The sequence below is a fragment of the Solea senegalensis genome, linkage group LG20 (assembly GCF_019176455.1).
Source record: "Solea senegalensis isolate Sse05_10M linkage group LG20, IFAPA_SoseM_1, whole genome shotgun sequence".
NCBI classification, from domain to species: Eukaryota; Metazoa; Chordata; class Actinopteri; order Pleuronectiformes; family Soleidae; genus Solea; species Solea senegalensis.
Genome location: NC_058039.1, coordinates 12,613,749 through 12,627,998, shown reverse-complemented (window position 1 = coordinate 12,627,998; position 14,250 = coordinate 12,613,749). Strand labels below are relative to the sequence as shown.

The following is a 14,250-nucleotide window of genomic DNA, read 5'->3' as shown; positions in this document are numbered from 1 at the left end:
TTCAGAAGAGTGTGTCATTTCTTAGAGTTAAAAGCTGCACTCAAGTCTACAAATAAAAACTCTAGCGTATGCTTTGAGATCACATCTAGCAAGGTCAGCACAGCATCATCAGTACCTCTTTCCCTCTTGTAGGCAAACTGTAGGGGGTCTAGTTCACCAACCACTGTGGTGGTCAAAAGATCAACCACAACTCTCTCCATAGTTTTGCCTAATATGGAGGTTATGGCGATGGGCCCAAAATCTTCAGGTTTACTTGCCCCTAGCTTTTTTGGTATAGGCCTTATAATGGATCGTTTCCACGATCTGGGCGCGCCTGTAACAAGGAGGGAATTGAACAGTTTTGAGAGGACTCCTTTCAGTTGAGGAGCACAGTCCTTAAGTAGACGGGCCTTCAGTGGCCTTGTTTGGCTTCAGCTGAAAAAGACTTTGAGCCACAGCATCCACAGTGATGGCTGTGGGTGCTCCTGTAGGGAGATTTTTACACATCTCATCACATTCCTGTTTGTCATCCACTTTATCAAATCTACAGAAAAAGTGCTTTAACTCGTCAACAAAACACTGATTGATGCTTGGAGGAGTATCACATTTCTTATTGGTTTTACCCATTAGTGTATTTAGACCCTCCCAGGCTTGTTTTATGTTGCCACCAAAATATTTACTTTCTACTTTGTTCTTGTACTCAGTTTTTGCCTTGGATATATTCCCTCTAAGCTGTCTCTTTTGTCCCTGCATTAATTGCAGATCACCAGAACAGAAAGCAGCCTTCTTTTCATTAAGACAGTATCATCGAAGCAATCTCTTAGTTGCTCTTTACTTTTGTCAGACCACACCTGTATTTGCTTCTGAACAATTTTCATTCTTTTGACCACAGCCTTGTGTTTAGGCAAAAGATGAATTACATTGTGGTCAGATTTTCCAAGAGGCGGTCTACATACCGCTTTATAAGCCTCGGGGACGTTGCCATAGCGACGATCAAGCGTCCAATTTAAACGTGGAGGACAGTCGACATGTTGCTGTCGTGTGGCTACTTCAGGTGACTGAGTTGCACATGAAACAGCTCGTTTGGGGTTCGGACCCCGGGACCCATTTTGGGATACGCCCCTATTACACTCAATGAACATGAGATCGTAGCCAGCCTGTCTAGTATCAAGCCCAACTCGGCCCCGGGGCCCGATGGCCTGAGAGGTAGAGTTTTAAACGAAAATGTTCATGAACTTAAAGGTATTGTGTTGGAGTTATTCCAGTATTTGCTCAATTCTCTAACAACTTCCCAAATGATGGAAAATGTCTTATATCAGGCCTGTCCCCAAAAAGCCTGGAGCTACCCAATTAAAAGATTTCAGGCCCATTGCTCTTACTTCTATCTTGGGAAAATGTTTTGAGAGAGTTATAAGCAGACAAATGACAGCGTCGGTCTCTAACAGCTTCGATCATCTCCAGTTTGCTTAGAAATGTCAGAGGGGAACTGATGACGCCACTGTCAGTATGTTCCACACCCTGTCAAAGCACCTTCAAGTCCCCTCCCATCTTGCTAGGGCCCTGTTTATCGATTTCACTTCTGCTTTTAACAGCATGCAGATTCACATCCTGCTGCAGAGACTTAGTGATATAGGAGTAAACGGTGGTATCATCCACCTTGTTAGGGACTTCCTCTCTGACCGCCCTCAACAGGTTCTGGTCAATAACACTCGGTCCGACATCATTGTGCTTAACACTGGGGCCCCCGCAGGGGACTATTTTATCCCCATCACACGTTTCTCGATATACACAAACGAATTCCAATTAGATCTGGAAAAGTTTGGTTTGTTGAAGTATGCGGATGATATGGCCCTGGTTGCCTTATTGGAGAAGGGGGACATAGTGGGAGAGGACGTATACAGAGCACATGTGTCATCTCTCCTGAAGTGGTGCCATGAAAGCTTCTTAGAGATCAATGTAACAAAAACACAGGAACTTGTCTTTCATGAAAAGGACCCTGTGCAGCCCCCTTATAATTAAGGGACAAAATGTAGAGGTAGTAAACCAGTTCAAATAATTAGGTACATATATTGATTGCAACCTAAATTTCAGTGAAAACACTGACTACATTCTTTAAACCTGTAATCAGCGTCTCCACTTACTACGCAAGCTCAACTCCTTTAGAGTGAGCAAGCATATTATGGAAACAGTTTAGAAGAACCTGATGGAGGGCATCTTAACTTTGAACATGGCAACGTGGTACGCTAATCTAAACATAAAAGGAAGAAGCAAGCTGCAGAGAATAGGAAATATAGCCTAAAAAATCATAGGTATGAGACGGAAACAATTAAGTTGTGTGTATGAGGAAGTGCTGAGGAAAAAAGCTGTCAAAATAGCAAACGATCCCTCTCATCCACTTAATAGGGAGTTTGAACTTCTTCCCTTTGGTAGACGTTGTAAAGTACTAAGGGCAAATCGTAATATCTTTAAAAATCCCTTCATCCCCAATGCCATTGGAGCACTGAACACCATGTCCCGTTGATGCCTTTTTAATGTAACTGCCACTGCTGTCCTGCTTTTTGCCCTGAAGATGTTTGAGTGTAAGTGTTGTTGTTGGCGTCCTGCTTGTTGTTTGTATGAGACCAAAAGACACATGTCCACATTGTGGACAATCAATGAAACAAACAAACAAACAAACTATAGCTCCTCTATCTACGGCTTCATGTATTGCTCTGATCAGCGTGTGCTTTTTGCTCTGTTTTCCAGTGGAAATCTTAGCTTGCAAACACACCTCTTGTAGCTGCTCACATTTGAACTGCACCAGGATCTCATTCAGTTGATCTTGCAGTCGCTCCAGCTCCATAGTTGCGTTTGGTCTGCGATCTCACACTGCTTCTCCGTAGCACCGCTGATCCCACTTCTGACACCAAATGTTGTTGCACACTTCAATAAAGACGCACATTCTTTACTGGACAGTCTGAAAATACACATGGCAATACGCATTGTTACGCTTCTGTCCAGCGGGATGCAGGTTACACACTGTGTGCGTCGGCTGTGTTTACCCTTGACACAGTTGCTCATTTGAGGGGACACTCCCTCTTGTGGCGTAAAGGCGCCACTACACCCCTGTATTGCCTGATTGCACAAACGAGAGCACAGTGATTCTTTTAGATCAAACTATTTCCTGACATGTTCATTAGGATTTATGCGTACACGATTTACAATAACGTGTACAAAATGAAGGGGAAATTCACTGACCACTCATCTGAGTTCAAGTTTGATATTAGGTGTAAATGAGTTGCTACTTCTTGTCCTGATTTAGATTCTAATATAGAAAGTTTGGGAAACAAGCAAATGAAGAGTTTCCTGTGAATGTAGAACTAAAATGACACAGAAATAACATAATTAATTTCCTTCTTTCCAAAGCTACAAGGAGCCACTGCAGAGGAGCAGCAGAGTTCACAGAGCCTGCTCTAAGAGTGTGAAATGAGGAAAAACTAAACAGAGACAGTATATATTTGGAAAATTAGGGGATTTATTGAATATTGAAAAGCAAGATACAAGTAAAAAAAGGAAAGCAATAACAGAGCAACTTATTTTAACATTAATTAATTTACCAAAACACATACAAATACTAATTCAATTTAAAAAACCCACACCTTTTGTAATAACTCATTTGATTAAAATACAATCAACAGACCAAAACATATATTAGGATATTATAACTGCAATAAACATGATATTGATAATTATCAAAAATATAATATTTATTTTTTAACATTTAAAGTTTCGAAAGATATATACAAGCCAAATATTTAAGTGGAAAATCAGATGAGCACTGATGCTTTTTGTTTAATGTGTGTTTGTGTCTTGGATCTACAGCCGATACATCACTGAATATGTGATTATTATTATTAACATGTGGCATCGTGTATATAGTGAAGAAAGAGATTTTCTGCAAATGGAACTAACAGTGAGTTTAGAGATGCAACACAAACCAGGTGGAAATGTGTCCAATCATTTTCTATCTTGTTGAGTAAAGAGGCAAAACATTGTGCCACAAATAAAAGCACAATGACACCTGCAGCTAATCTACAGTCTCTATACCACGTTGTAAATGTGTGATTGAACGACGCTGATGGACTTACACTGTTGTCCCCAGTGATTTTACACAACCAGAGAATGAAAAGAAAGTCTATATAGTCAGAGTTGTGTTATTTCTCATGGTTTCCATGACGATACCCAACACCAGGAATATGAAGGTGGAACTATGTGTGGATTTGTTTTGGACGATCACACAAAGATTTCAAGAATGTGTTTGTGTGCAAACAGAGTTGTGATGCTTTCATTGTTGTCAACATTGTGTTTGACTTGAGAAAAACTCCTGATTTGATTGACAGATTGAATGCCAACATTTCACCAGATTCCTTTGTATTTACTGTGAAATAAGTGTTGACAATGATGAAGATTTGTCATTGATAATTTAAAATGATCAATCAGTAGTTTTCTGATTAATCAGTAATTTCTGATTAGACTGAGAATCAATATTTCCCTTTGGTGACATCACTCCTTGTTCCAGTGGATGAGATGATTCTGTGAACCTACAGAAAGAAAACAACATTAAACTAGGACTGCACACAGTCATGACAGGGCCCTCGCACCAGAATGCAAGCGTCCCCACACAAGTCAGGGAGTGCAGCAGTTCCCTGAACTCACTTTTGAATCTGTGAAACCTTTCGACACGTTTTCGCCCTTAATGTGTGTAAGTCATTTATGTAGGGTGCAAATGGCCAAAATGGACGCAAAAATTCAAAATGGCTGACTTCCTGTTCGTCTTGGTCTATAACATCTTCCCACCAACTTTCAGGAAATTCGGTGAAACTCAATTTTGCCTCTGTTTTCACCTCAGGGGGCGCTATAGAGCCCTTGAGCAACACACAGGTTTGGGACCTATGCCAATATCGTTAGTTATAGTTTCTGAGTTTTTATGCACGTTAACCACAGCAAAGACACGTATATAATAATAACTAGGACTGCACGCACTCACACCAGATGGTTTCCACGCACTCGTGCTAGGAGCCATCCTGGCCCCTGCCATTCGTGGCTTGGGCCCTAATTACAAAAAATATTTGAGTACACATTGTTTTTTAGACCTAAAACTGCAATGGTTCAGTTCTTACTTTCACTAAACGTCATTGATTTGCTTTAATTTCAGTTCCTCTTCATTTTAAGTAACTGGTCAGTTAGAGCTGGGTATTATGACCCAAATGTTTATGGTGACAAAAATGTTCATGTCACTTTAAGAAAGCCGTTCATTTGATCTTCTTTATGGACAGAAAACTCCTTGTAGTGTTTCATAAATCTGAGGTGAAACATTTCAAGTTATTTTTCTTCAGTGATTTTGTTTTACTTACAAAGGAACGGTGATGTATTTGTCATTTATTCTCTCTCAGTGTTCAGCTGCTGCTTCTCAGTGCTGCTCGCAGCTGTGGGGTCAGAAACACATTGTTAACAAAGATCACACTTTTCTTTTCTTTCCTTCTTTTTTCAAGTCTTTGCATGAAAAGCAAAGCTCTCATATGTCTGTATGAACACATATAAACCTGGACATGTTCTGTAAACATGTAGAATAACAGCTGTGTCAATACCACGTCCATTTCAACCTAAGTTAGAATTCTAAATTCTAAATATGAATCATGGAAATACAAATCTTTACTTACGAGATGGGGCGGATTTGGCTGAAAAAGGAAAGAAAATGAAAATCATTCCAAACATCATGTTGTCACCAGTGATTTGTTTCTCTTCAACTCACACAAAGTGAAACAGAAATCACTTCCAGCTTCAGTTTCCACATTAGAAATCATTTCTTTTTCTAAACCTGCTCCATGACATCATCACGCTGTAGTGATGATGTCATGGTGACACTGACGTCTATTTAAATTGGAATCAAAGCAGAAATCTGTTGAGTGTGAAAACATTCCTATTTCATCAGTCACAATGTACAAACATTACATTAGAAATGTCATTTTCAATTGTTTCCTTCATGTTTGACTGAAAAAAGTCACTTGAAGTTTCTACGTTTCTATGCAAATGAAACGCATACATGTAAATATTTGGCCTAAATGTTTGTGTGAGTGTCTCTGTCAGAAGTGAACCTTTGAAAAAACAAAAATCAACCTGGTCTGAAGAAATAAATGGAGCAAAAGTGGTTTAGTATCATTGGATTGTTGATGTTGATGATACAGGTTTACAAATATGATCCATGTGTGAAGAAATCTCACCTTTGTGACTTTAAAGCATCAACTCAAAGTGTGAAATAAAACAAGTGACAACACTGTCAGTGTGCGTGTGTGTGTGTGTGTGTGTGTGTTGCTCTCACCACTGAATCTTCTGTACAAGAAGAAAGCAGCGGCAGCGAAGATGATGACGATAAGAACAACCACTGCAACGATGATGATGATGGTCGTGTCCATGGGCTTCACTGTTCAGCAAAAACACAAAAAACAAACAGTCACAACCTGTGCACATGAAGCAGCTGACACACACACACACACACACACAATATATGTAGTTCAATCTTTTACTGTATCATTGATTAACATATATATATATATGTTTTACATGTTTACACTTCACATCATATTTTAAATGCACGTAGGATTAAATTTGGCATAAATAACCTTTTTATTTGATGATATTTATTATTTATTTGTGGTTATTTATGAGGAAATCAAATCATTTTGACTCATAATGACATTATTTCCAAATATGTATATAAGCAAATATATCTACATTCAAATCCTAATATTGTGTCCAAATGTCATTTTAACTGTGAACATATCTGACCGATCAATTTGACCTTTATTGATTTATGCACATGTGAATCTACTCATCATTAGTGACATGAATAAAAAACTGTCTCTAGTGGTCACATGGTGTAATTATTCATCACGACAAAAGAAAGAATGTCCATTTTATCTGTGGATCACTGAAGAACTGAACTTTTGACCATGATTTAAGCTGGAGACTTTCAACTTTATCAAAGGTTTTATAAAATAAAACCATAACATGGAGACAAGTAGTGAAAGAAAACTTTTCTTTGATGGATTTGTCACATGATGATGTCATGATGCAGCACAAGCATGGACTGAATACACACCTACAATGAAAGTGTTCATGAATCTATGAAAAGCAACAAGCAAGACCTGCAGAACTATTACAGTGAATTAAAGGAGTGTTTAGGAGTTTTACCCCTGTTTTGGTCCAGTACTTTGACAACGTCCTCGTTCACACCAGAGAGCTGGAACACGCAGTCATACTTCCTCCAGTCCTCAGGTGGGATTGATGACACTCGCAGGTCAGTGCTCATCTGGAAGGTTCCGTCATGGTTGGGCAGAGTCTCTCCGTGGTCCACGTCCTCATGAAGCTCCTCTCCTTCTTTCCTCCAGAACAACAAGGCTTTGTTTGGGTAGAAACCTGTAGCGTGGCAGGTCACTGGAGAGGAGGGAGACTTCTGGAGGAGAGACACTGAGGGAAGCTCTGGAGAAGGAAAACAAACGTTGACACTTTATTATAACTCACATTCCTGTTTGCTGTCATTGATCCTGCATTCGTTTCTGAGTCTGGCTGTAAATTGAGGTTTTCACACATCTGAGGACTGGACTTTTTCAGTCTGGACCTTTTTTCTGATGAGATCAGACTGACTAACTCACTATCTTTAAATACTTCTTTCTTTTAAAAACAACTTATTGTTACAAGTTTCTTTCTTTCTTTCACTGATTGACTTCATTTCACATCATTTGTTGTCTTCATGTTGTAAACCTTTTTAAATGGTTTCTATTTTGATGATAGATGAACACTTTGAATTCATTTATTGATCTTAAACTGGAACATGGATGTTGCAGCAGTGCAAAATTATATTATTTTATGATTTACTTTGTTTTTTATAATGTAATATATTTATTGTGTTTTGTCAGATAAAATATAAAATGTGTAATTTTTTCACATATATTCAATTTCAATTGAATAGATGTGTTTTCTTTTTTATTAATATTAATCTAATACTAAGATTTATTGTCACAATATCTGCAGCATAAGCTATAGTTAAAATATGGCTGCAATGATGAATTGTTTATTATTTGATTACTAAATTAATCACCATCTATTTTGATTAGCAATTTCAAGGTTTTTCTAAAATGATTAATGCAAGATTTCTGACTTTTCAGCTTTTTAAATGTGAATATTTTCTTTGCTTCAAATAACAAAGAAATAACGAGGGTTGCCGTGGCAACACTGTTTTGAATCCCCCAACCCTTTCAACATTTCATCTTTGATGTGTCTCGTACAAAGTGGCGCGTTTTTATGACAAACACGCTTGGACGAGTTTGCTCAATTACGTATGTTGCAAATCACCAAAATGGAGGCCAAAATTTAAAATGGCTGACTTCCTGTTGAGTTGAGGCCATGGTAACAGTCGACTTTTTTGTTCGTCTTGGTCTATAACATCTTTCCACCAAGTTTTGGGAAATTCAGTGAAACTCAATTTTGCCTCAGTTTTCAACTTAGGGGGCGCTATAGAGCCCTTGAGTAACACACGGGTTTGGGACCTATGCCAATATCGCATTTTCACCAGACCTGACCTCCATGCCAAGTTTCAGGAGTTTTCATGCACGTTAACCCCTCAAAAACGACCGGAAAGCCACGGATATAATAATAATCTGAAGGATTACAATAGGAGGTTCCTCGCCGTCCCGGCCCCCGCCATTCGTGGCTCGGGCCCTAACTAAAAGTGAATAATTTTGGTTTATGGACAAAACAAGACATTTGAGAACATCATCATAATTCCCAGGTTTCAGAAACACAGATCAACATATTTTATGGACCAAATAACTCATTTGTTCTTTATTATTTAGTCGAGCTCTAAGAGACAGATGAAGAAATGTGAAATGGGAGACAGAGACTTAGAAAAGACTGTGGACGCTAAAAGAGACAGAGAGTGAAACTGTTGTGGACATAAACAAAAAAAAAAAACAGGAGGAGAAGAAAAAAAAGAGTGCTTATAAATGTGTGTGTGAAAGAGAGACACGGGGAAAAGAGAGTGAGACAGAGAGATGAAGAGACAGAGAGAGAGAGAGACACGTCATCAGTGTGAGACACAGTGGTGGTAAAAGACATCATCAGAAATAAAAGACACGTATGAAGATTATGTTCATTCAGGTTCTGGGGTTTTACCTGTTCTCTGCAGAGAGCTCTTCCCATACTCCACGTACTTCTTCAACCAATAAGGACAATACTGGGTGTGGTAGTATTTTTGTTCAGCAAGTAGAGCTTCATCAGCATCCCATATGTTTTTGATAATGACAGCCTGTGATGACAGAGCGATCCATGTCTCTGTCTTCAGGTCAAATACTATGAAGTCTTCTCCATCATAACCAAACTTAATATAACTGTTAACTTCTCCAGTCTCATCATCCCAGTCACAGCCAAATATTAACTGGAGAATGTGAACACCTGAGAGAGAGAGAGAGAGAGAGAGAGAGAGAGAGAGAGAGAGAGAGAGAGAGAGAGAGAGAGAGAGAGAGAGAGAGAGAGAGAGAGAGAGAGAGAGAGAGAGAGAGAGAGAGAGAGAGAGAGAGAGAGAGAGAGAGAGAGAGAGAGAGAGAGAGAGATTTTTTGATTTTTAAAACTTTATTTGCTTAAAAACATGAACAATAACAAAAAATAGTTGTGTTCTGCACTTAAACTAAAACCATGGAGAAATAAAAGTAAACATACGAAAGAAAAGAAAAAAACAGAAAGATAATTGTCCATGTTGTTTGTTGAGTGGAAGAAAACAAAGTCAGTCCTCAGATCTGCCTCCTCTGTCCACCTCTCTGTCCCTCCCGCCCGCCTCGTCACCATGGGGAGCAGGGCTTTCAGCCGCTCTGCCCCCCAACTCTGGAACGCACTCCCACCGGACCTCAGGAACTTGGACTCTCTCACACTCTTCAAAACAAGACTAAAAACTCACCTATTCCGAACTGCCTACCCCACTTAACTATCTACATTGTCGTTTCTTATTTTTACTTTTATATATATATATATATATATATATATATATATATATATATATATATATATATATATATATATATATATATTTTATTTTTATTTTTTTATTTTTTTATTTTTTTCTCGCTTAGTGTTTTTATTTATGTATTGTACGGTGTCCTCGAGTGCCCAGAGAGGCGCCTCCAAATAAAATGTATTATTATTATTATTATTATTTATCCTGGTTTTTAACATTCTGACATAAATTTGCTGACAGTCAACATCAAGCGAGTTTTCCACTTTGTTCCTCCTTGAAACATAAATTGCCAGTTTTGCTTGACCAATTAAAAAGTTCAGCAGTTGACATTTGGGCTTGTTTTTCCTCGAGTATTTAAAACCTAAAATAAAAACACAAGAGGGAAAAAGTCTCAGTGAATAAAGAGAACAAGTGAGACAGGAAGTGGAACAAAGGAGTTTATCTGACACAGATTATTTTCCTAAAATAAAACCAAAAATATGAGAGTGCATTTCTAAAACTGCACTTTTACATTTGATGTTTTTAATAAAAACCTTACAGTGTACAAGAGATCCTTCCACCACCACGCCGCTCTCAACCAGTTCATTAACTTTATCAGTGCTGTCCAAAAAAATTACGACAGCACTGTTCATTCTTGAGGCAGATTTAACTCTGCTGTAGCCCACAACTGCACCCACAGCCAGGCCACACGCCGACACTCAGACATAGTCTAACGGCATGTCGGCGAGTCAACTTTTCCAGCCCGGAGACTCCAGGTGATGCCATTATCTGCAGGACTGCAGATAATGGCAGCAGCCACCGCCAAACGCTAATAACTCTAAAACTATAAGCTATAAACAACTCAAAATCAGTGGCCACAAAAGAAAAATTAAATATCTACAAAAAAACACCAAGCAGCAAAAAAGAAGAGGATAGAATTAGTCAGAAAAGTTTGAATAACACTCACCCTGACCACGCTCTCAGCCATGCTCACAACATTCACTCAGAGAGAGAGAGTTCACCTGTATCAGATCAGTTTTGATGAATCATCACTAGCGCCACCTACGGTGTTGATAAATGAACATATGAAATACATTTAATAAATGCCTATATATGTTGTTATTATTTTTACATTTTAAATATTTAACTTCATTTATTAATTTATTTCTATTAAAATATACAATACAAATTATACAATGTGGAAAATAGATATATAACAGCATTGTAGAGTAGTATGTATATATATATATATATATATATATGTATATATATATATATATATATATATATATGACTTGTAGAAATATATACCACTCTACATATCTAATATTATTATATTATATATTATATTATATATTATACATATTATATTTAAATACAGATACAATGACCGTGCGACTTTAATATAAATCTAACATTCAAAGTTAAAATTAAAAAAACATTAATAATATACAAACTTTCAAACAGTCAGGTCAAAACATTTCCATTAAAAACAAAATAACACTTCAACAACAAATCTATGGATCACACCGAGCATCTAATGACAGCGACGTCTGAGCGAGCGGATCATTTCATCAGGACAGGCCGAGGTAACGCTGCTCTGTGCCGGGCACAGTGAGCGCAGAGCGCCCGCAGAGGCGGAGCTGATCACCTACGACAAACGTCGCTGCCAAACTATAAATACGTCATATCTTCATACACAAACCACATGTTTGAATTCTAAATGACTAATTTCTCGCCTCAAATGATGTTAAAACTTTGTTCCGGGACACAGAAAAATATTTATTTCAGATTTATATTTCTATTATCTGCTGCTTTCCCCCACCGAAATGTATTCTGGGATACATGGCCATCCCAAGTACGCTTAAGTCACCTCCGATGCATACTTGGTAAAAATGGGCGGAGCGAGAACACTTCCGGGTTTGAGAACCGTCCTCGCTGTTCGCTTACTTGAGAATTGGAACAAGTACGCACAAGTATGCACAAGTACGCACAAGTATGGATATTGAGAAACGGCCACTGACCTGGAGCTTATTCTACAATGTTATTTCTGCAGATGACCCCTGACCTCTGCATCATCATCACACAATCACTGACCTCCTCTGCTTTAACCCAATATTAACTATTTAGAAATGCAAACGGTGATAAAGTGGATGATTAACATGGACAAAGACGATGGATAGAACATGAAGGTGTGAAGAGTAATAGAGTATAAGGTAATGATAATTGTTAACATTTTCATTTCATGGATAAAAGTAATATTCATTTAGAGTTGAAGATTCTGTGCTGAAGTCATCGACAACACAGCAACAACTGACAGGGCTTTGTTTTAATGATCCATTCAACTGTTGATTCTTTTAGAAATTCAGTTTTGTTTGGTCATAAAATGTGAACAATCTTTTTTAAACATGCTGAAAAATAAAAGAACACCTTTTTATCTTTTAACTTTGAACAATTAACATTTTATTCATTATATTAATGATAACAAATGTAGATTTATGCGTCATATACACATTTTATCAGTAAAAAGTGAAACACAAACAAACCTCCAGTTTGGTTGAAGTGCATTTCAATGTTGGCTTTGAAGCGCTGCTGGGTATCCAAAGCAATCCTAGTCTGACTCTCCCAGTACTGTGGATCTGTGTTCTTCCTCATCCAGTCCTGTTTGGGTTCTGCTCTCCTTGTGTTGCTGTCATAGTGAAGTATCTGAACATCATCAACCAAACCAACAGCCACAAACTGTGGGACGTTTGGGACTTCAGATGATCCAGTGAAGAAATACTTCAGAGAGTGAGTTCCTGTGAGAGACAGTGAACGTCAAGACTTAAGATTTCAGAATGACAGTTTTATAAATCACTGAACTCAGAGTCAAGACGACATCAAATACATTCAAACACATTTCACTCCTCCTCACTGAGAAATATCTATCTAGACATACTGTATATTTATAAGATTTTATTATTTTATTGAATAATTCTCTTCATTAAAAATAACTTATAAACTTTTAGTCTTCAATGTTTTCTTTAGTAATATCTTATCAATGCATTTATAACTATTTATTTATGAATTTGTTTTTTATCCAAACGTGTTGTACAAATAAATCATTCACAAATTCATTTGACAAGAAGGTATTTATCTGTTATTTATTTATTTCATCATTATGAGAAGAGTCACTTTTAATGATAAAATATACACGATTTAGCTGCTGATTCATATTTTATTGTAAAATGTTGTATAGAAGGGTTTAATTATCAGTAAGATACGTCTAAATGAAGTTTATTCATCATATCAGATGATAATAAATACACTTAAAGGTTTTAAAGTTGTTTTCCGCGTTTGGAGCTCACACCTTTTTATAGACCTTCATGAGGTCATGAATAACTAAAAGTGAAATGGTGGAAGTGCATATGTGCACATTAGACTGTATGATGAAGAAAATAATAAACAATAAGGAAGAAAGAAAGATTTAAATCATATAATTAAATATATTTGACATTGTTAGAATCTAGAATGGAGTCCTACAACTAAACATCCAGGACCATCAGATGACGTCACATTCATACAAACATGATAAAAACACATGAAACATTTGTTACAATCGATCAAACATTATACATAAAAGAAGCTCACGTGCGCTCGCGCTGTGTATTCCCAGCAGAACCAGTAAAAGCAGGATCTTCATAGTGATTTTCTCCGTTTGTTGAAGTGACGGTGAAACTGCGTCTTTATCCCCTGGTTTCGTTCATTCCTATGCAATTGCTCAACCAGCGCAAGTTTCTGACTTCCGCGTTTATTTACGGGTTGTGTAGATCGTGGCTGTTTCTCAATATGAAATAAATTAATATGAAATAAATATTTTTCTGTGTCCCGGAACAAAGTTTCAACAGCATTTGAGGTGAGAAATTAGTCATTTAGAATTCAAACGTGGTTTATGTATTAAGATCTGACTTATTTATAGTTTGGCAGTGACGTTTGTCGGAGGTGATCAGCTCCGCCTCTGCGTACGCTCAGCGCTCACTGTGCTGTCATATATATATATATATATATATATATATATATATATATATATATATACAGTGCCGGCCCTGAGTAATTTGGTGCCCTAGGCAAGAGTTTAGCTGGCGCCCCCTTGCATCGCAGCAGTCAATTTCACAATCAACTTTCATACAATCACACAGAAACTGCATGTGTGTTTTCAAGATTTTATTTCTTTGAGTAAAAAATATCACACCAAATAAAAACTAAAG

At 37.5% G+C, this 14,250-nt stretch overlaps 1 protein-coding gene across 1 annotated transcript; it reads right to left on the bottom strand.

Moving 5' to 3' along the window:
* Nucleotides 1–3,862: 3,862 nt before the first annotated feature.
* LOC122786889 (major histocompatibility complex class I-related gene protein-like) lies at nucleotides 3,863–13,762 on the bottom strand. The gene is made up of 8 exons (XM_044053410.1): nucleotides 13,634–13,762; nucleotides 12,550–12,801; nucleotides 9,190–9,468; nucleotides 7,210–7,497; nucleotides 6,338–6,439; nucleotides 5,679–5,696; nucleotides 5,373–5,444; nucleotides 3,863–4,559 (listed from the first exon to the last, which is right to left on the bottom strand). The coding sequence occupies exons 1-7, from the start codon at nucleotides 13,683–13,685 to the stop codon at nucleotides 5,398–5,400; spliced, it is 1,038 nt and encodes a 345-aa protein (XP_043909345.1). The 5' UTR covers nucleotides 13,686–13,762; the 3' UTR covers nucleotides 3,863–4,559; nucleotides 5,373–5,397.
* Between the last annotated feature and the right edge of the window lie 488 nt (nucleotides 13,763–14,250).

Excerpts from the sequence above, each read along its gene's own strand:
- LOC122786889 (XM_044053410.1), bottom strand. The coding sequence starts at position 13,685 with ATGAAGATCCTGCTTTTACTGGTTCTGCTGGGAATACACAGCGCGAGC. Across the intron at positions 7,498-9,189 it reads GAGCTCTCTGCAGAGAACAG|AGCTTCCCTCAGTGTCTCTC; the intron begins GTAAAACCCCAG and ends TTCCTTCTCCAG. Across the intron at positions 6,440-7,209 it reads AGTACTGGACCAAAACAGGG|TGAAGCCCATGGACACGACC; the intron begins GTAAAACTCCTA and ends TTTGCTGAACAG.